Source organism: Sapajus apella, unplaced genomic scaffold (genome assembly GCF_009761245.1).
Source record: "Sapajus apella isolate SASKATOON/1434 unplaced genomic scaffold, GSC_monkey_1.0 scaffold95, whole genome shotgun sequence".
NCBI classification, from domain to species: Eukaryota; Metazoa; Chordata; class Mammalia; order Primates; family Cebidae; genus Sapajus; species Sapajus apella.
In genome coordinates this window covers 1,131,028-1,150,903 of record NW_022437035.1, presented here as the reverse complement: position 1 = coordinate 1,150,903, position 19,876 = coordinate 1,131,028, and the positions used below count along the sequence as shown (strand labels likewise).

Sequence of the window (19,876 nt, the reverse complement as noted above, 5' to 3'; positions counted from 1 at the left end):
TATCTAGTGTTTATTGCTAGTATGCAGAAAGAAATACAGTTACTTTTTATGTGTTGACCTGTACCCTGTGACTTGCTAAACACACTTAAAAGTTCTAGGGCTTTATTTCTAGATTTCTTGAGATTTTCTATGAAGGGCAATCATGCCATCTGTGAAAAGGGACAGTTTCATTTTTTTCCCTTTGTAATCTCTACTTATTTCTTTTTCTTGCCTTAATGTGGTAGCTAGGGCTTCTAGTATATTGTGGAATAGGACAGATGACAGTGGATATCCTTGCCTTGTTTCTTGATCTTGGAGGGGAGTTAAGTATGATGTTAGCTGTAGGTTTTTTGTAAATACCTTTTGTGGGATTGCTATGGTTTAAGTATCCCCCACAGTTTATACGTAGGAAACATAATCCCCAATGCAACAGTGTTGACAAGTGGGACCCTTAAGAGTTGACTAGGTTATGAGGGCTCTGCCTTCGTGAGTGGGTTAATGTTGTTATTGTGGGAATAGGTTCATTATACAAGAGTGGGCTTGTTATAGAAGTGAGCTTATCTCCCTTTTGCTTCATTATGTTCTCTTACTCTTCCACCTTCCACCATGCAGTGATGCAGTAAGAAGGCCTTTGCTAGGTACTGGCACTGGCGCTGTGCTCTTTGACTCCTCAGTTTCTAGGACTGTAAGCCAATACATTTTTGTTCTTTGTAAATTACCCAGTCTCAGGTATTCTGTTACAGCAGCACAAAATTGACTAAGTTACAGATTGAGGAGGTTTCTTCTATTTTGGGTCTACTGGCAGGTTTTTTTTTTTTTTTTTTTTTTAATCATTACACACATGCTTCAGAGATATTGTGGGTTTGGTTCCAGACCACTGCAATAAAGTGACTATCACAGTAAAGCAAGCCACATAAATTTTTTGGTTTCCCAGTGCACATAAAAGTTAATGTTTATACTGTAGTGTAGTCTATTAAGTGTGCAGCAGCATTATATCTTAAAAAATGTGCATACCTTAGTTAAGAAATGCTTTATTGCTAAAAAATGCTGACACAGAAACACAAAGTAAGCAAAGTAAGCGCATGCTCTTGGAAAAATAACACTTAACTTTCTCGACAGAGGGTTGCCACAGACTTTCAGTTCATCAAAAACAGTACCTGTGAAGCTCAATAAAGCAAAGCACAGAAAAATGAAGCGTGCCAAAAAAACTGGGACTGATGAAGTCCTATTTGAGCTGCGATGGGAACGCTCCTCCTTGTATGGGAGTGCTGCAGTCCATGGTGTTAACAAAGCCATCAGTGAGCCATGTCTCTGCAGGCTGCCTCTGCATTGAGGTACTTCTGAAGCTTGGACTGTCCTTCAAGGGTCATCCTGTGAATGATGGATGCTGGTCATGGAGAAAGATTTGACTGAAAAGTTAAATGTGTACTGTCCTCTAGTTGTTTTTTTCCAGCCCTTATTCTGTCTTTGCTATGGAGTGGTGCAGTTCTATGACTATTTCATCCTTAGGAATATGATTACAGGGCCCAGCTTTCTTATCTCTAAAATGAGGGTGCACATTTGTCCTGCACAGGAAGCTCTGTGTTTTCTGCTTGACTTGTACTTCTCCCTGTGTTGAGGGTTTGACTGAGCAACAGTTGAGCTGTCTAGAAACTACTCATCTACTTGTGTGTCTTTTCCTTCCTGGGATTTGGTACCAGATATGGTGGTACAAAATAGTCCTCACCTGTTTATCTATAGGACAGGACTGCTGCCTTTGAGAAGTTTACAAGGCTAGTGAGAGGGACAGACCCAGAGACAGGGTGATTCTACTGAAGAGGTGAGGGCGTGTAGAGGGGACATTTAGAAAGAACCATCTTTTGCTGTGTCAAATCAGTGTAAGAGTTTTAGTTTTTAAAAGATGTGTTTTATTTTTAGGAAAAAATTATTGCATGTAATGATATTTAAAAACTCAAGGCCAGGTGCAGTGGCTTATAGCTATAACAGCATTTTGGGAGGCGGAGGGAGGTGGATCACTTGAGGCCAGGAGTTTGATACCAGCCTGGCTAACATGGCGAAATCCTGTCTCTACTAAAAATGCAAAAATTACCTGGGTGTGGTGGAGTGCGCCTGTAATCCTAGTTACTTGGGAGGATGAGACATGAAAATCACTTTAACCCGGGAGGTGGAGGTTGCAGTGAGCCATGATCATGCCACTGCATTCCAGCCTGGTGACAGAGGGTGACTGCCTCAAACACAAAACTCAAGGCCAGTTTTAAGATAGTAGTTACCAGGCCAGGTATGGTGGCTCACGCCTGTAATCATAGCACTTTGGGAGGCCAAGGCACTTGAGCCCAGGAGTTCAGGACCAACCTGGACAACATAGTGAGACCCTGTCTCTACAAAAAAACAATTAAAAACTTAGCCAGACATGGTACCATGAGCGTGTAGTCCCTGCTCCTCATGAGGCTGAGATGGGAATCTTGCCTGAGCCCAAGAGAGGTTGAGGCTACAGTGAGCTGAGCTGAGATTGTGCCACTGTACTCCAGCCTGGGCAACAGAGTGAGACCCTGTTGCAAAAAAAAGATGGTAGTTGCTAGTAAAGGGGATTATACAGTACATGTTCAAAGCTCCCACAGTCTTCCCGATGTGTCCTTTATTCTGGCTTCTTAATTTTGCTACTGGAAATTTTTGGGGAGCTGAGGAAGAGTGGTAATGATGGAGTGGAATTAGGAGGCAGTGGGCAGAAGGGGTGCTGGTCTCATGGGCCTAACGTACATGATGAGTCTGTGTGGGAATCATTTTTAGGTTCTCCATGATGAAATGTTGTATAGACGATAAAACTGGATACCCACGAGTATGCCTCGATTCCAGTATGTGTCTGTGCCCAGTCCGCCCGACTTCTATTGAAAAGCAGTGCCCAGCTTAAAGCTTGGGTTCTGCTGCAGACCAGCTGGGCAACCTGAGGCAAATCACCTAACGTGGCAAGCCTGAGGTGCCTCCTTATAAAATGGAGGCCGGTCTTTGTGAATTTTTGATTAGCATATAATACTTAGGCATTGAATAGCTTTTTGCTAGTACTTTTATTAGACAATTGGAAATTTGTTTTCTGCTTTATGGAGTGATGTTGATGATGCATAAGTGATAGTCCAACAGCCTGAACAAATGTGATTTATTCTATGGCCCTCAGCAAACCTGTTAGGAGCCCTTGCAGGACATCAGTTGTGGCTGTTAGCTGAAGTATAATAGCTCATAGCTGTGTATGTCCAGGGACAGGCAGGAGACTCTTTGCCAAGGCATGTCACTTTTTGCTGTGCTAGAAAAGAGTGCTGGGCTTTAAGTCCTATTTTTGTTTCTTTCTAGCACTGTGTCTTTGGGCACGTCAGCTAGTCTCTCTGAGCCTGGGTTTCCTAATCTGGAAAATGGAGGTGATAATGCCTATTTTGTAAGGCTGCATTAAATTCAAGTGAGATAATGTGAATGTGCTTTGTACATGTCTGGGATGGACTGGAGAGTTGGAGAGGTGCCAAGTACTGCTGTTTTTAGATTATGTTAAAGCCAGCACAGGTACCCTTATACTGGGGAGAGTTGACTTGAGTTTTAATGTAGAACAATATTGAAAATAATTTTTTTTTGAAAACAGTTTTGAAATTTGTTTGTTTTCTTGCACTGTGGACTCTTTCAGGGTGTTTGGGCCCTGCTGATCATGGTACTCAGGGAGCTGTTGCTTCAGGAAATCCAGGTGCCTTCCTTATGGAGGAGGTGGGAGGGATTGGGCTGGGGCAGGGACTCAGACAGCACATGGGGCCAGAAACCCCGCTCTGGATTTGAAGCTCACTGTTGTTTTTTTTTTCCTCTGACTTGCCTAGTTATTTAGTCATTCATCTGTCCCGAGAGGCTGTCTCCTGTCAGCTCTGAGATTTGACTTGCACTCACCATGGTCCTGGAGGTAAAGAAGCATATGCCCCAGGAGAAGGCATATGAAATAGGCTAGCTTTGGCATAATGGCTGTATTGATGTTCTCCCACCCATGCACGTGGACCCTGCCACTGCCACGCAGAGACCTGATCCTTCAGCCATTTGTGGGCCCCTCCCTTGTTTTTCCTCAGGAGGATCCAGTTGGCATCTAGGAAGACTGGCCATGACTTGGAGCTAGCACCTGTCCTGCAGAAAGTGGATTGGGAGGCCTGTGGCTTGGCAGGAGTGCCACTGTCTGACTTTTCTCCTGCTTCTGTGGGGTAGCAGGGAGCAGGAGAAGTCAGTGTGGGTGTGACACACGGGAATACCAGCTGAGTCTGCTTGTCTCTGTTCAGAGGAGCTCCAGGCTAGTCAAGCTACTGTTGCCATTTTATACACAAGGACACCAAGGGTGGTAAAGGGTCGAGGTGTCAGGCATCAGAGACACAACTCAACCACGCTCTGAAATCTTCCTATTCCAAATCCAGTGTTCTTTTTATTTTTCCTTCTTACAACCCCAGGTCTAGGTAGGACAGCTGATTTTTACAGTAGGATAGTGGTGGAAAAAAAAATTGACCAATGAGTAGTTATTGAGTGACTGCTGGGTAAGTGAAGGCAGCAGTTCTGATGGAGGCTATGTGATGTTCAATAGGATTAGAGGTGTTTTGGGATTCAGTACACAGAGCCCAATGGGTGAGGAGAAGAGAGTGGCTGTGAAGTGGGGGTTTGAGAGGCTCCCCCACCTCTTCTGATTTCCAGTGGGCTCCATAATTGGCCTCTGGGACTCTAAGTTTTGCTTACTGGGAGTCATCAGGGAGTGGCTTGAGCTGCAGGTCTGGCCATGGGCTGTCGGCCTGCCTTGAGGGTGACCAGAGCCTAGCAGAGACTTTATTTGGAGTAATGTCTTTGTGTTTTGAAAACAAGTTCAACTTTGATCCTAATTGGAAACTATTCTATTGATTGTTTACTTCTGGATATTAAAAGAAATTATAAAATATGCAAACAAAATTTACAATTTTGCCCATTTTTAAGTTTTCAGCTTGGTGGTATTAAGTACATTCACATTGTTGTGTTACCGTCACCACCATCCATCTCCAGAACTCTTCATCTTGCAAAATCGATGCTTTGTATCCATTACACAGTAACTCTCCATTGCCTCCTCCCCCAGGCTCTGGCAACCACCATTCTACTTTCTGTCTATATGAATTTGCTTGTTCTATTTTCCACCTATAAGTGGAATCATACAATATTTGTTCTTTTGTGTCCGTATGTAGCCAGATGTGGAATTTTTGGGTCATGTAGTAATTCTGTGTTTAATTTTTTGAGGAACTGACACACCCTTTTCCATAGGAGCCACACCATTTTACATTCTCACCAGCAATGTACAAAGACTCTATTTTCTCCATGTCCTCACCGATACTTGTCATTTTCTGGTTTCACTTTGCTTTGATAACAACCCAGATGCAGGGTTTTAATGCTATAGTTTCTACTTTTATATATATATATTGTATAGTGGTCCCAGTGGCCATCTTGGCATAGCTTATGATAAAGCTGTGGTTTCTGGCCAGGCATGGTGGCTCACGCCTGTAATCCCAACACTTTGGGAGGCTGGATCACCTGAGGTCAGGAGTTTGAGACCAGCCTGGTCAACATGGTAAAACCCCATCTCTACTAAAACTACAAAAACTTAGCTGGATGTGGTGGCAGATGCCTGTAATCCCATCTACTCAGGAGGCTGAGGCAGGAGAATCACTTGAATTGGGGAGGCGAAGGTTCCAGTGAGCCGAGATTGTGCCACTGCACTCCAGCCTGGGCGACAGAGCGAGACTCCATGTCAAAGAACCTGAAACAAAAACAAAGAAAAACTGCAGTTTCAAAACTTCTGATTAGCAGTATTCTTTTTTTTTCTAAATGTGGAATCCAGGAGATAAAACAGCTATCAGTCTAGGAAAGGTTTGAGTCTTCTTTGTCTATGAGAAAGTACTTACTTCCTTGCAAGAACCCTAGGAGAACTCAGAGCCTATTGTGGAAGCCTGTGCTAGAAGTCATTGCTGTAAGCACTGTAGCAGTGTGACAGTAGCAGTCATTTTTTATTTATTATTATTTTTAATAGAGACAGGGTCTTACCTTATTGCCCAGGCTGGTCTCAAACTCCTGGGCTCAAGCAGTCCTTCCACCTCAGCCTCCCAAAGTGCTGGGATTACATCAGCCGCAGTGTCCAGCCAGTAGCAATTATTTTAATCAATAAAAGTGGAGCATGTGTTCAGTCTGTCTGTTTAAGGCTTATCCCACTGCCTGCTGGGCTCTTTCAGGCCCTTCTGCCAGCCTCTCAGGTGGGACTTTTAACAGCTCCTCCTCCTGCCCTCCCTGACCCATCCGAGTTCCTAGGGCCAGCTGCCTAGGTATCAGGTCCTGTAAGTCTACCTCCTAGTGGGACTCCCCTTCATCCCTGCTGTCATGGGTCCATCTGGGATCCTGGCATCTTTTTAAAAATAAGAACTTTATAATTTACATACCATGTAGTTCACCTGAAGTGTACAAATTCAGTGGTTTTTAGCATATTAATAGAGTTGTGTAGCCACCACCATAATCAATTTTAGAACATTTTTGTCATCCCAGAAAGAAACCCTAAACCCGTTGGTAGTCATTCCCCAATTGTCCTTCTCCCCAAGCCCATTAAACCAGCATTCCCCATCTGTTTCGTATCAGGAACTGGTTTCTTGGAAGACAATTTTTCCATAGACCAGGACAGAGGGTGGGGATAATTTCTGTTTGAAACTGTTCCACTTCACATCATCAGGCATTATTTAGATTCTCATAAGGAGTGCACAACTCAGATCCCTCGCATGTGCAGTTCATAATAGGCTTTGTGCTCCTGTGAGAATCTAATGCTGCTGCTGATCTGACAGGAGGCAGAGCTCAGGCAATAATGCTTGCTCACCTGCCAATCATCTCCTGTTCTGTGGTTCGATTCCTAACAGGCCAGGGACAAGTACTGGCCCGTGGCCTGGGCATTGGGGACTCTTGCACTAAACCATAGATTTGCCTATTCTGGACATCTCATATACTTGAAGTCAGACAATATATGCTCTTGTGTATGACTTCTTTCATTTAGCATAATGTTTTCCAGGTTCTTCCATGTTGTAGCATGTATCAGAACTTTATTCCTTTGTATGACTGAATAATGAATACTCCCTTGTATGGACATACTTCATTTTATTTATTCATCAGTAGATGGACGTTTAGGTTGTTTCCACCCTCCGTGAACATTCATGAACAAGTTTTGACGTAGACATGTTTTCATTTCTCTCAGGAAGATACACATAGTAGTGGAATTCCCTGGTCATATGCTAGCTCTGTTTAATGTTTTGAGGAACTAGCAGACTGTTTTCCACAAAGACAGCACCAGTTTACATTCCCAGGAGCACTGCATGAGATTCTAAATCTCCACATCCTTGCCAATCGTATCATCTTTTGCAGCCTTCAAACTGGTCTTCCCACCTCTAATTATTTTTCTATTATCTTTCAAAAACATTGGCAAGACATTTTTTTCTCCCTAAAGTACCCATTTGTTCCCTGTTGCCTGCAGATAAAGTTCATGGCCTCTGTGTTGTGGCATGGCCCTCAACTACCTCTCCATCCTCCACACACATCCCCTGCTCTAACACCTTGTCTCCTAGTTTCCCCATCTCATCATGTTCTCCTTGCCTCTTTGCTTCACTGTCTTCCACTGCAGTGTATTCCATTCTTCAAGGCTTAATACAATAATTTACTCCTTTGCCTTCCTTAATCCCTTTGAATGAATTGTTCTTTTCTGCCTTAAGATGTTGCCTGTGTTTCTTTTCATATCATTCAGCTTTTGAAAAAAATAATAGGTTTGTTACCTCTGCTTGCAGTGATCCCTGGGGGCAAGGATTGTTCTCACACTTTTGTGTGCCTGGCACCTGGTGCATTGCCTGGCAATGATGAATGGTATGGTGAGGAGCTATGGTGAGGATGAATGCTATACCAAGGAGCTATGATGAGGCACACTTTTGTGTGCCTGGCACCTGGTGCATTGCCGGGCAATGATGAATGCTATGGTGAGGATGAATCCTTGTGTAATAGACCGTACTACTGTCCCAAGGCAGCTATTCACTGGTCTGTGTGCATAGAGCTCAGGGAAGGACTATTTCCTGGTGGACCTCAGCACTGTGACCTTCCTGGCTCTTCTTAAGCCTTATCTTAATTGTCCTGTTTCCCTTCTAGGAGAGCTGTGGACTGGGGCAGCCTTTACCAGTGATGAGATGAGAAGTGATGCTGTGTGGCAGTGCTGAATCTCTCTGAATATGGTAAGGACTGATGCCTGCCTATTTTGCGGGCATCAGTGTTCTTTTGTTACTTTACTCCTGGGGGCGAGGGGCATTTTCCTGGTAGACTCTGAAGGCTCTTATTATGGAGCAGCCTTACTCCCAGGAGGGCTGTTGGCATCTTTGAGGGTGTGAGTGCTTGCCTGGTGGTTGAAGTGGCTTGCAGGACCTTGTCAGAGTTGCTGGAAAGACAAAGTTAACATGTTTTGTTGAAATCTGTTCTTCCATTACCTGGGCCTTCCACTGTGTTGAGCTGTTTCTGGGGTATCCCCAGTGTCTGTTGCTTTTGCAGTGGACAGTACCCAGGACACACTTTCTGCATAGATTAGCATAACCCTCCCCTCCTTATTTTTTTTTTCTTTAGATGATGATTTTTTGTTCATTCCCCACATCTGAGGAGGCCATAGCTTTTCAAGGTAGAATAGATCATATGCTGGAGCAGAATTGTATTCATCTGTCAGTATTTGAAGAGATGAGTGACATCTCAAAGCAACTTATCTCTTCCACCAAATCCCTGTTTCTAGATTCGAATTGCAGCCTTAAATGCCAGCTCCACCGTTGAGGATGATCATGAAGGAAGCTTTAAAAGTCACAAAACCCAGACAAAGGAGGCTCAGGTATGTAATGCAATGTCTTCCTCTGCAAGTACCTTCTAATTTCTATAGATGGAACCTCATTTTAAATGCATTTAGGCATCTCCTTAGTGGGGTTTTAGGGGGAAATTCCATTTTGAAAAATGGCTAGCTCTCCATCTCCTGTTAAACCTGTTTTACTTAGGAGATGATCATATTGAGGAGAAATTATATTTATTCTGTCAGTGTATATAAAGGCCAGTTTAGCCACCAGGCCCACTTCCATGTAGCCCATTTTTTATGTAGGCCTCGGGAGTTGAGATACCCAGGGAATGGCAGGATATTAATGGCAGTTGGTGCTTCGAAGTTCCCTAGTGTATTGCCCTCACTTTACAATGTGATGAGACTCTTGAGGGGAGCAGCCTAGACTGGGATCCCTTCCAGGTCAGTGAGAGAGACAGGTCCAACCTTAAATCCCTAGATTGTTGATCACTCCTCTTTCCCATGAGGCCTGGCATCACTTCCATTTCAGCCTTCCTTCTTTCCATCCATTCATCTCTATGCCCTTGTCCTATCCAAGTGTAACAAGGGTTTACTCCTGCCTTTATTTTCCCTGAAATATATGTGTCCTCCTTCACACCCCCTGCATTTTATGGTAGAAATAAGGACAGTTCCAGAGCTGTCTCAGAAGTCTACTAGTCACCTGTCCCTAGTCTGTAAGGCATGTCGGTGAAGCTCAACCCACCCAATGCCACCTCCCTCCCACAGGAGGTTGTCATCCACCCTAGGCAATGATCAGGCTGTGGCAGAGTGGTGAGTAGAAAACAGTGGAAACCAGGCCAGGCACTCAGCCTCCCAGCACTTTGGGAGGCTGAGGTGGGTGGATCACTTGAGGTCAGGAGTTTGAGACCAGCCTGGCCAACATGGTGAAACCCCATCTCTATTTAAAGTACAAACATTAGCTGGGCAAGGTGGCTCATGGCTGTAGTCCCAGCTACTAGGGAGGCTGAGGCAGAAGAATAGTTTGAACCTGGGAGGCGGAGGTTGCGTGAGCTGAGATGATGCCACTGCACTCCAGCCTGGGTAACAGAGTAAGACTCTGTCTCAAAAAAAAAAAAAAAGAAAGAAAGAAAACAATTGAAACCAGTTTTGTGTTTGTGGTAGCTTCTGATGTTGTTGTTTGTTTATTTTAAGAGACAGGGTCTCACTCTGTTACCCAGGCTGGAGTGTAGTGGCATGGTCACAGCTCATTGTAACCTCTAACTCCTGGGCTGAAGTAGTCTTCCTGCCTCTGCCTCCTGAATAGCTTAGGACTACAGACACAGGCCACCATGCTCAGCTGATTTTTAAATTTTTTGTAGAATGGGCGTCTCTCTATGTTGCCCAGGTGGGCCGTGAACTCCTCGTTCACACCTTGGTTTCCTAAAGTGCTGGGATTACAGATGTGAGCTGCTGTGCCTGGCCTGCAATGGAAACCATTCACACTGAACTTTTCACTCACAGCACTTCTGACATCATATATTGGTGGTATTTTTCCCCCCATACCAACCAATTCTCCAACTCTCCATACACCAGCTGGGTGTCCTACAATTCAATTCTGACACTAGCTACCTAGAGTTAGTGACAGACTCCATAGTGCTAACAGCTTGTTAGCACAAAACTGCCCTCACTTTGGATGCCACTTGCAAGCATTGAGTGCCAGGATACCCACACTCCTGTTCAGCTGGGCTAAAAGTCAGGGATTCTCACCCCCTAACTGTTTTAGTTTCGACAGTTTGCTAGAATGGCTCAGGACTTAGGAAAACACTTTACCTGCATTTACCAATTTATTACGAAGGATACACCTCAGGAACAGCCGAGTGGAGGAGATGTTTATGGCAAGGTATGGGGTGGATGCACAGAACTTCTGTGCCCTCTCCAGGTGCGGCACCCTCCCAGCACCTCGATGTTGTTCACCAGCTCAGCAGCTTTCTGAACCCTGTCCTTTAGGGTTTTTTTAATGGAGATTATATCACATAGGCATGATTGATTAAATCACTGGTGATTAAACTCAATCGCCAGCCTCTCTTCCCTTTCTGGAAGTTGGGAGGTCTGGGAGCTGAAAGTTCCAGCCATCTAATCACATGGTTGGTTCCTCTGACTGTTGCCCTGCCTTACATACATTTTTGGCTTAAAAAAGACAGATCTTTATGCTGTATAAAAACGTCTCTTGTCTTGGTTTGCAGGAAGCAGAGGCTTTTGCATTGTACCACAAGGCCCTGGATCTGCAGAAACATGACCGGTTTGAGGAGTCTGCCAAAGCCTACCATGAGCTCTTGGAGGCGCGCTTGCTGCGGGAGGTGAGGCACCAGCAGGCCAGGCAGTGTGCTGTGGTGGTCAGTGTATGTGCTATGGGGCTGGGTGCTCTGGGCCTTACCTCTGCTCTCCCATTTCTGGTCTGGGGAACCTTGAAAACATTTCACCTCTCTGCCCCTATTTCTCTACCTCTAGAGTATCTGCCTCATTGAGTTTTTATGAGGGTTGAGTGAATCCAGTGAAACATGTAGAATGTTCCTGGTGCAAAGTAAGTGCTTGGTAAAGGCCAGCTATCATTATTACTTAATCTTCACAACCACTCTGCCCAGTAGCTGGGTTTTACAAATGTGGAAACTGAGGCTTAGTGAGGTCTTGATGGCTCAAAGCCATCCAGGTAAGTGAACCGTTCGAACCAGGATTGGAGTCCATGGTTTGCTGATATCTGATGATCCTATTGGCAGCACATTCTAGCAAATGCCATTTGAGTAAAAGACCTTGAGCTTGGGAAGGCTGTATAGACATGCCATGGAGTTTTGAATATAGTCAGAAGGATTGGGGCACTGGATACAGCAGAGAGGGGCAGGCAGGGCAAGACCTGTTCCCAGCATGGGGACTGTGGTAGTGGTGAGTGAGTTAATCCTCGAATTGACTGGAGATGTTGACCAGAGGTTTGGGAATTGGTCTCAACCTGAAATTCATTTAGGAGGGTGTATATTTCATTGGGAGGAAAGGCTTTTGTTTTCAGGTACCCAAACATGCAGATGATGTGCATTAAGGAAACAGATAAACTCCATGGGTGTTTTTCTGGACTGCACAGTCTTTCAGTTCAGCAGAGTCTCCTATCTCCTACAGTGCTAAGCAGGCAGATACTGGTGACTCAAGCACACTACCCCTAGATGGTTTTTGCTGCTGATGAGTTAGAATACTGAGTTCTAATTGTCAGCAGAAAGCATCTATTCCTTCTCTCACTCAAGGTATTTCCTCATATTCCTAATTATATAGCTTGTCAAGATTCTTTGGTTACTAGTTACAGTTTCTTGGAATAAGGGGTATGGGACTTGTGACCTCCTCCTCTCAGTGTTAGTAGGAAGTAGGTGAGGACCCAGAGAGGGAAAATTAGTTTATTCCATATTTACTGAGCTTTGGTTTTGGGCCAGTTGCTGGGCTTGTTGCGTCTTCCCTCTCAGGCCTTGGTGGAATGTACCTCAGAGATGTGAACAGGTAAGCACTGAACTCAGAGGGCAGCATAAGTATAGATGGATGCCAGGTGGGCCCAGCATTCAACAGGTGCTAGGCAGGAGGCCTTTTACCTAAGGGCACGGTCATGTGTCACCCTTTTAGTTGTAGGTGCGTGCATCTTTCTTTGCACAAGTATATCACTTTTAGCCTTACAAGGTTGTTTTAGCACCCCTGCCCCTTGCTTGTAATCGTAAAAACATGCTGGTTGTAAGCAACCAAAAAGTACAGAAAATATACATAGAACAGTTTCTTATTACATTAATGTACTTAATAACAGTTTTACAGAGGATTGGTGTAAATAGGTCCTGGACCGCAGCTGACTCCTAAGAAGCATTCAGCCTAACTGGTTGGTGTCCTGGAGGGACTTGCTGGGGCGGATTGAGAGTGGTACTGAATGTTGGTAGTCTGTTAGGTGGAGGTTAGTTAAGAGCATCCACTGTTATGTTTATGTGTATTGCTGACTGTTTAGTCTGAAGTAGACTCACTCAGTCTCAGTAAATTTGTTCCCACTGTTTTGAAGAGTTCTGTACCTGGAGGGACAGAGGTACCTGGGATCCAGCCCTGGTCAGCTGGTTCTTGGGGACCTTTTTGTGTGTTAAGTCAGACGACAGTAGAAGATAACTGAATGGGGCTTTATTTGAGCTTCTCAGATTTAAAGAAGTTCCTTATGACCTCCAAGGTAGATAGATTCTTGGATTAGTCAAGGGATGCTTGCTGAGGGTGGCATGTCTTCGAGTCTTGCCTGTTCCCAACATGAAGAGCAATGTGTGGAAGCCACCTGTCCCAGGAAAGAGCTTCTTGGTGCTCGTGAGTTTTTTCTGTTAGAAAATGTTAGTCTTTGTCCTATGGTTGGAGCAATAGTTTACTAATCAGTAGTTTCTTAGAATATAAGGTCATTAAAGCTGTAATGAAGTAACTTTTCATACTAAATACATTTGCAATTTTTATGGTCTTTCAGCTCACTTTAACTTTTGACATTTATGGTAGGAATTGTTGTTCTTAATTACAGAGGTCAGACACTAATGTTTTAGTTAAATTAACAATTGTCTATGGTCGTGTGATGAGTTATAGGCTCAGACTCTTACTCCTGATGCTAGAGTGTCTGGGATGAAGCTCCAGGTCCTCCTGCACCCAGGCAGCCTGCTCATACGTTGTCTTTCATCTTCATACCTGGAGCTGCTGGCTGGGCCTACCTGTGCTGTAAATGTTACTCTCTAGGCCTGAACCCTCAGGCATGGCAGTAGTTATAGGGCAGCTTTTCTCTGTCCCTATGGTGCCCAGACATCTGCAAACTATTAATACCTCAGGGTGGTTCATTCTTCTCTGTGCACTTGGAGCAGGAGTGGTCTTGTAAGAACACATGGTGCAGCACCTTCATTTTCTAGTGGTGAACGACACTAGACTGGCTCAAGAGCCTGCAGCAGAGGCCAGCCTGGAAGCTAGGTATCCTGCTGGCTGCTTGCTGAGGCTTCAAGGCCTAGTTGTCCCTTCTGTTCCTGTTTGTTTTGTTCACAGGCAGTTTCATCTGGTGATGAGAAAGAGGGGTTGAAACACCCTGGGCTGATTCTGAAATATTCCACATACAAGAACCTGGCTCAGCTGGCGGCCCAGCGGGAGGATCTGGAGACAGCCATGGAGTTCTACTTAGAGGTGGGGTTTTGGTGCTTAGCTCCCTTGGTGTTTTGAAAGCTGTTGGTAGAGGAGATGAGGTTGGGGTCTTGTGGGCCAAAAAGAAGAGTTTGTAGTGGTGCATCACCAAGCTGTAGTACCCAAGACTCTAGGGTCCATAGGTGATAACAGTTAGTACCGACCAGGTCTGGAGAGCACATACTTGGATACAGAGGCCTGCATGTGAATTCTTCCTTTGCTACTCAGTGCATGTGTGGCCAAGATTGAGTTATTCAGTCTCTTGGTACCTCTAGGTCTACACCAATATAGTGGGAATGATAAAAAGCATAGTTGTGAAAATTAAGTGAGTTGGTATGCATAATAGTATGAAAAACACTCTGAAACTGAGCATTCAATATATATATATATATATATATTTTTTTTTTGAGGCGGAGTTTCACTCTTGTTACCCAGGCTGGAGTGCAATGGCGCGATCTCGGCTCACCGCAACCTCCGCCTCCTGGGTTCAGGCAATTCTCCTGCCTCAGCCTCCTGAGTAGCTGGGATTATGGGCACGCGCCACCATGCCCAGCTAATTTTTTGTAGTTTTAGTAGAGATGGGGTTTCACCATGTTGACCAGGATGGTCTTGATCTCTTGACCTCGTGATCCACCCGCCTCGGCCTCCCAAAGTGCTGGGATTACAGGCGTGAGCCACCGCGCCCGGCCAGCATTCAATATATTAATACTTCCAGTCATAATAGTATTGTTATTTCATGTTACTATCAGTCTCTCTCTGGGACCTCTAAAGCACCAGACACTGCCATTTGCTTCCTATGCATACACTAATCCTCATGCCATCTTGGAAGGAAGGAGTCTTTATCTTCACTTTAGTGATGAGGAAATGGAAGCTCAGGATCATTCTGCTAATCAGTGTTGGAGCAGGGATATGAACCAAGGTTTGTCTTCAAAGTACATGAGTTTTCTTGAATCCCGTAAGACTCCCATGAAAAAAAAAAAATTTAAGACACAACAGTTCCACAGGCTGGAGTGCAGTGGCACAATCAAGGCTCACTGCAGCCTCGACCTCCCAGGCTCAAGTGATCCTGCCATCTCACGCCCCCAAGTAGATGGGACTGTAGGCACACACCACTATACCCTATTATTTTTTTGTATTTTTAGTAGAGACGGAGTTTTGCCATGTTGCCCAGGCTGCTCTTGAACTCGTGGACTCAAGCATTCTTCCCACCTCAGCCTCCCAAACTGGAATTACAGGCACAAGCCATCACTCCTGTCCTGTGTTTTCTTTTCCTTCTACTCCTTTTACTTTTTTTTTTTTTTTAACCTATTAAGTATGTAAGGAATACAGATGCTCAAATTGACAAAATATATTAAGAAAATGGGGAGGCCGAGGCAGCAGGATCACTTGAGGCTAGGAGTTTGAGACCAGCCTGGGCAACATAGTAAGACCATGTCTCTACAAAAAAATTGAAAATTAGCTGGGTGTGGTGATGCGCCCCTTTAGTCCCAGCTACTCAGGAAGCTGAGGCGAGATGATTGCTTAAGCCCAGAAGTTTGGGGATGCAGTGAGCTATGATCGCACCACCGCACTCTAGCCTGGGCAGTAGAGTGAGACCCAGTCTCAAAAAAGAAAAGTTTTTTTTTTTAAGTTCTAAGTTAAATAACTTGGTCCCTCTAACTTTTTATGTGCCATTATTACTCTAGATCTTGGAAACATGTGACTCCAGGAAAGATGAGCTAGCATTGCCTGTCAGTTATAAGATAGTCATGCCACTTTTGCCATTTAGTGGCTATGCCAGTGCTGTGTTTCTCCCAACCCCGGGGTGCCTGCTCAAGGAGAGATCTGACTGCATGGGTGGGTGGGTGGGTGTGTGGGGGTGTGTGCGTGCGTGTGTGCGTGTCCTCTGCTGTGTTGTTTCCAGGCAGTGATGCTGGACTCTACAGATGTCAACCTCTGGTATAAAATTGGACATGTAGCCCTGAGGCTTATCCGGATCCCCCTGGCTCGCCATGCTTTTGAGGAAGGGCTGCGGTGCAATCCTGACCACTGGCCTTGTTTGGATAACCTAATCACTGTCCTGTACACCCTTAGTGATTACACAAGTAAGTCATGCTTCGATGCCTTCTTCCATGTGCCAGTAGTTTTTGGCACTGAGGAGGAAAGGTAGTTTGGGTAAACTGAAAGCCAAAGTTAACGTTGAGGGGCTTTGCCAGACTGTCAGGGAGAATGGAAATGTTCTTAGATTTCTGTTTTATTCTGCATCTCTTTCTTGATTTGTTAAATGCCTTGTAGTAATGAAATAGCATGTCTTCTGAACAATTTTTCTTTTGGCTGTCTAATTTCTTTTTTCTTTTTTTTGCTTTGCAAGGTTCTGTTTGTTTGACAGAAGGAATGGCTGATTTCATCCCTACACTATCTCATTTTGTGTGTCTTAGTCTGTTTGGGCTTCCATAAAAACAAAGTACCATAGATTAAGTGGCTTAAACAGCAGAAATTGGCTGGGTACGTTGGCTTACGCCTGTAATCCCAGCACTTTAGGAGGCTAAGGCAGGCAGATCACTTAAGCCTAGGAGTTCGAGACCAGCCTGGGCAACATGGTGAAACCCCATCTCTTCAAAAAATACAAAAATTAACCGGGTTCACACTGGTGCATGACTGTCATCCCAGCTGCTCAGGAGGCTGAGGTGGGAGGACTGCTTCAGCCTGGGAGGTTGAGCCTGCAGTGAGTCGAGGTTGTATAACCACACTCCTGTCTGGGTGGCACAGTGAGACCCTGTCTCCAAAACAAAACAAAAATATTATCTAAATTAGATGTGGGTAAGACTTGAGGTACAATTTGTCCTGAGACAAAATTCCTCTCCAGTTGTGAACTTGCAAATCCAGATAAATTATGTGCTTCCACAATATAATGGTGGGACAGATACATATAGGAAGGACATTTCCATTCCAATAGGGAGAAATAGAAAAGCAGGAAAGGGTGATGGGTCCCAAAACTTAACAAATGTGGCAAGGCAAATTTGAGGTCCTAAGTCTCAGGAATAATTATCTTTGATCTGATGCTCTGCCCTTGATGCCCGCTGAGGAGGCAACATCACCTTCATGGCAGGTAGGTGGAGGGACAAGTCCCACCCTTTTGGCTTGGCAAGGGCTCTACCCCTAAGGTGCTAGGTTGAGACATCCTGGCCTATGCAAACTGGAGCGGTGGCCCCAGCCTTTAAGGAACTAGCCGTAGCCTCTTGGTCTGTGGTGGAAGTGGCAGCTCAGATGATCTTTGAATTACCTTTGAGATTCTTCTTCGCTTTCCTTGAAGAATAACACATATTCTTGGCTTCCTTTCATTCTTTATCGTTTTTTTCTGTTCCTGTTAGTCCCAACTGACAGTGTTTCTGCTGGTATAATCTTACCTTTCTGGCTTCTGCCGAGGTACCTGATTAAGTCTGTGGTTCATGCACACACTGCTCTTATGAGGAAATTGTTGGCTGACCACACCAACAATTTGTTTGTTTGTTTGTTCTCAGAACAAACTTTCTCAATTTTTGCAATGTGGATAGACAGAATTTTCAAAATCTTTAAGTTCTGGTTTCGTTTTGCTTAACAATGCCTTCTTTTCTCTATTCTAGCATTTCACTATAAGCAGCCAGGAGGAACTGGGCCATGTCTTTAATGCTTTGCTTTGAAGTCTCAGCAAAATGTCCAGTTTCATTGCTTACAAGTTCTACCTTCCACAAAACACGAGAACATAGACATAATTCAGCCAAGTGCTTTGCTACTTTACAGCAAGGATCACCTTTTCTTCATTGTCCAATCACTGATGGCTACCCTTCAGATTTCGTGTGGTCTCAGAGAAACCATGTCCCTTATTTGTCTGAGGCAGGCACCTTTGGACCATCTATTGAGCAGCTTGGGCTGTGCTGGGATTGCACAGACTTCTCCCTGCTCACAGACTGCACAGCCTTTGTGTGCTTTGGGGTGTGTGGCCCCTGCTGAGCATTGTGGCCAGTCTGCTCTCCCCTGCCAATCATACTAGGAGGGCATCACTTCCTCCTCTCCCAGGCTTCCATGCCCAGATTTCTCCTTCTGGTCTGGCTTTTCTCTGTGAGTTGCTTCTCCTAGGTGCTTCATTTTCTAGTTAGTCTTGATGGGAGTCACTTGCAGTCCACCTGCACCAAACTGAGAAGCTGGGCAGGGCATGATAGCGGTTCCAGTGTCTGGGCAGAGCTGGCACCCTGCTGCATTGTGCTGTTTCTCTTTGTGTTCATTAGTGAGACCTGGACAGTTCCAAATTACAAGTGCTGAAGGCTTTCATAATTTATATCATAGTTCTGCTTTGTGAATCCATGCCATCCCATTTTTTCTGTGTGTTTACCTGTTACTGTCTCCATTCCTGAAGGAGCTAGAGTTAGTTAGCACAGACTTTCCAGATCAATGACTTGAGGAGGCTCATTATTACATTACCATGAACTATGTACATGTCTTAAATTGTAGGCAGTAATTTTAATAATAGGGTTTTTTTTAAAAAAAAAGGAAAATTGGAAAATACAAGTAAGCAAAATTCAGTCTGTTTTATGTGTATGGTGGGGCCACACTATTTGACCGCTGTTGTCCCCTGCTTCTTCCCAGTGCTGTATCTTGGCCTTATTTCTGGACAGTAAGCATACTCCTCGATCATCTGTGTAGTGGCTGCTTCGCAACCGATTGTGTGGATTGGACATACTTTACTTAACCAGGTGCCATGGTGGGACAGAGTGGTTTTGAGATTTTTTTTCCCTTGAGACAGGGTTTCACTCTGTTGCCCAGGCTAGAGTACAGTAGTACAGTCATGGCTCACTGCAGCCTCGACCTCCTGAGCTCAAGCAATTCTTCCACCTCAATGTCCTGAGTAGCTGATACTACAGGTGTACACCAACGTGCCTGACTAATTTTTGTATTTTTTGTAGAGATGGGGTTTCATCAGGTTTCCCCAGCTGGGCTCCAACTCCTGGGCTCAAGTGACCTGCCCAACTTGGCCTTAGAGTAATGGGATTATAGGCGTGAGCTCTACGCCTATTTCCAGATGTTTTAAGGGCTGTTTTCCAATTAGCCAATAGATAATCACTGTGAGTGCTGTTGGATTTTTGCTGTAGTTCCTGGAAGTGGGATTGCTGGGTCGAGGATCTATGTGTAATGCCTATGGTCCTCCAAAAAGATCCTATGGTCTGTCCTCTGCCAGAAGCTTTGGGCCTGCTCACCTTGCAGTGCCCCATCTACTCTGGGTCTTATTATTGACCTAACTGAATTAGTTAAAGTGGTATCTCATTATTGTTTACCAGGCATTTCATTGATCTAGGAGTGGGAATATTTTCCTAATGTTAACTGGCAAGGCCAGAGCTTCTCAGTGCAGTTTCAGAAGTCATAAACTGTTTCTTTCCTTGCCAGCATGTCTGTACTTCATCTGCAAAGCTTTGGAGAAGGATTGCCGATACAGCAAAGGGCTGGTCCTCAAGGAGAAGATTTTTGAGGAGCAGCCTTGTCTCCGGAAGGACTCTCTCAGAATGTTCCTCAAATGGTAAGTCCTGCCTCTTTCCATGCATGTGTGCATGCTCTCCTATGTGGCTGGTGAAGGTCAGGAGCACAACTCACTCTCCTCTCAGGTCCCATGGATGGAGCCCTTGTGCTCTGGGACTCCATTCCCTGCTGCAGCCCCTCATCTAGTGAACTGACCTTGAGCTGCCTTATTGATCACCCACCTGTACCTAATCTTGACAAGGCCTCCTCAGGCTGCCCACCTCTCCTGATGCCCACCTCTCCGGATGCCTGGCCAGCTTTCAGTTTTGCTATCTCTCCTCTGGATGCCTGGATGCCCAGCTTGCCTCCTGCCTTTTCGTTTCCCAGGGTTTG

General features: G+C 44.9%; 1 protein-coding gene and 1 long non-coding RNA gene across 8 annotated transcripts in view; one reads left to right on the top strand and one right to left on the bottom strand.

The window, feature by feature from the left end:
* Window positions 1-19,876, top strand: part of CABIN1 (calcineurin binding protein 1) — a 157,664-nt gene that overhangs the window by 12,447 nt on the left and 125,341 nt on the right. For all 7 annotated transcript variants that reach the window (XR_004262242.1, XM_032256649.1, XM_032256648.1 and 4 more), the window contains 6 exons: window positions 8,164-8,246; window positions 8,789-8,881; window positions 11,062-11,175; window positions 13,886-14,020; window positions 15,921-16,101; window positions 19,415-19,544. Coding sequence is in view for 6 of the 7 variants with exons in the window: in XM_032256649.1 (XP_032112540.1) it covers window positions 8,244-8,246; window positions 8,789-8,881; window positions 11,062-11,175; window positions 13,886-14,020; window positions 15,921-16,101; window positions 19,415-19,544 (656 nt within the window). In the remaining variant the exon portion in view is untranslated. The remainder of the gene's footprint in view (window positions 1-8,163; window positions 8,247-8,788; window positions 8,882-11,061; window positions 11,176-13,885; window positions 14,021-15,920; window positions 16,102-19,414; window positions 19,545-19,876) is intronic.
* LOC116535539 lies at window positions 7,726-8,168 on the bottom strand. The gene is made up of 2 exons (XR_004262246.1): window positions 7,965-8,168; window positions 7,726-7,859 (listed from the first exon to the last, which is right to left on the bottom strand). It is a non-coding gene; the product is annotated as an uncharacterized LOC116535539 (long non-coding RNA).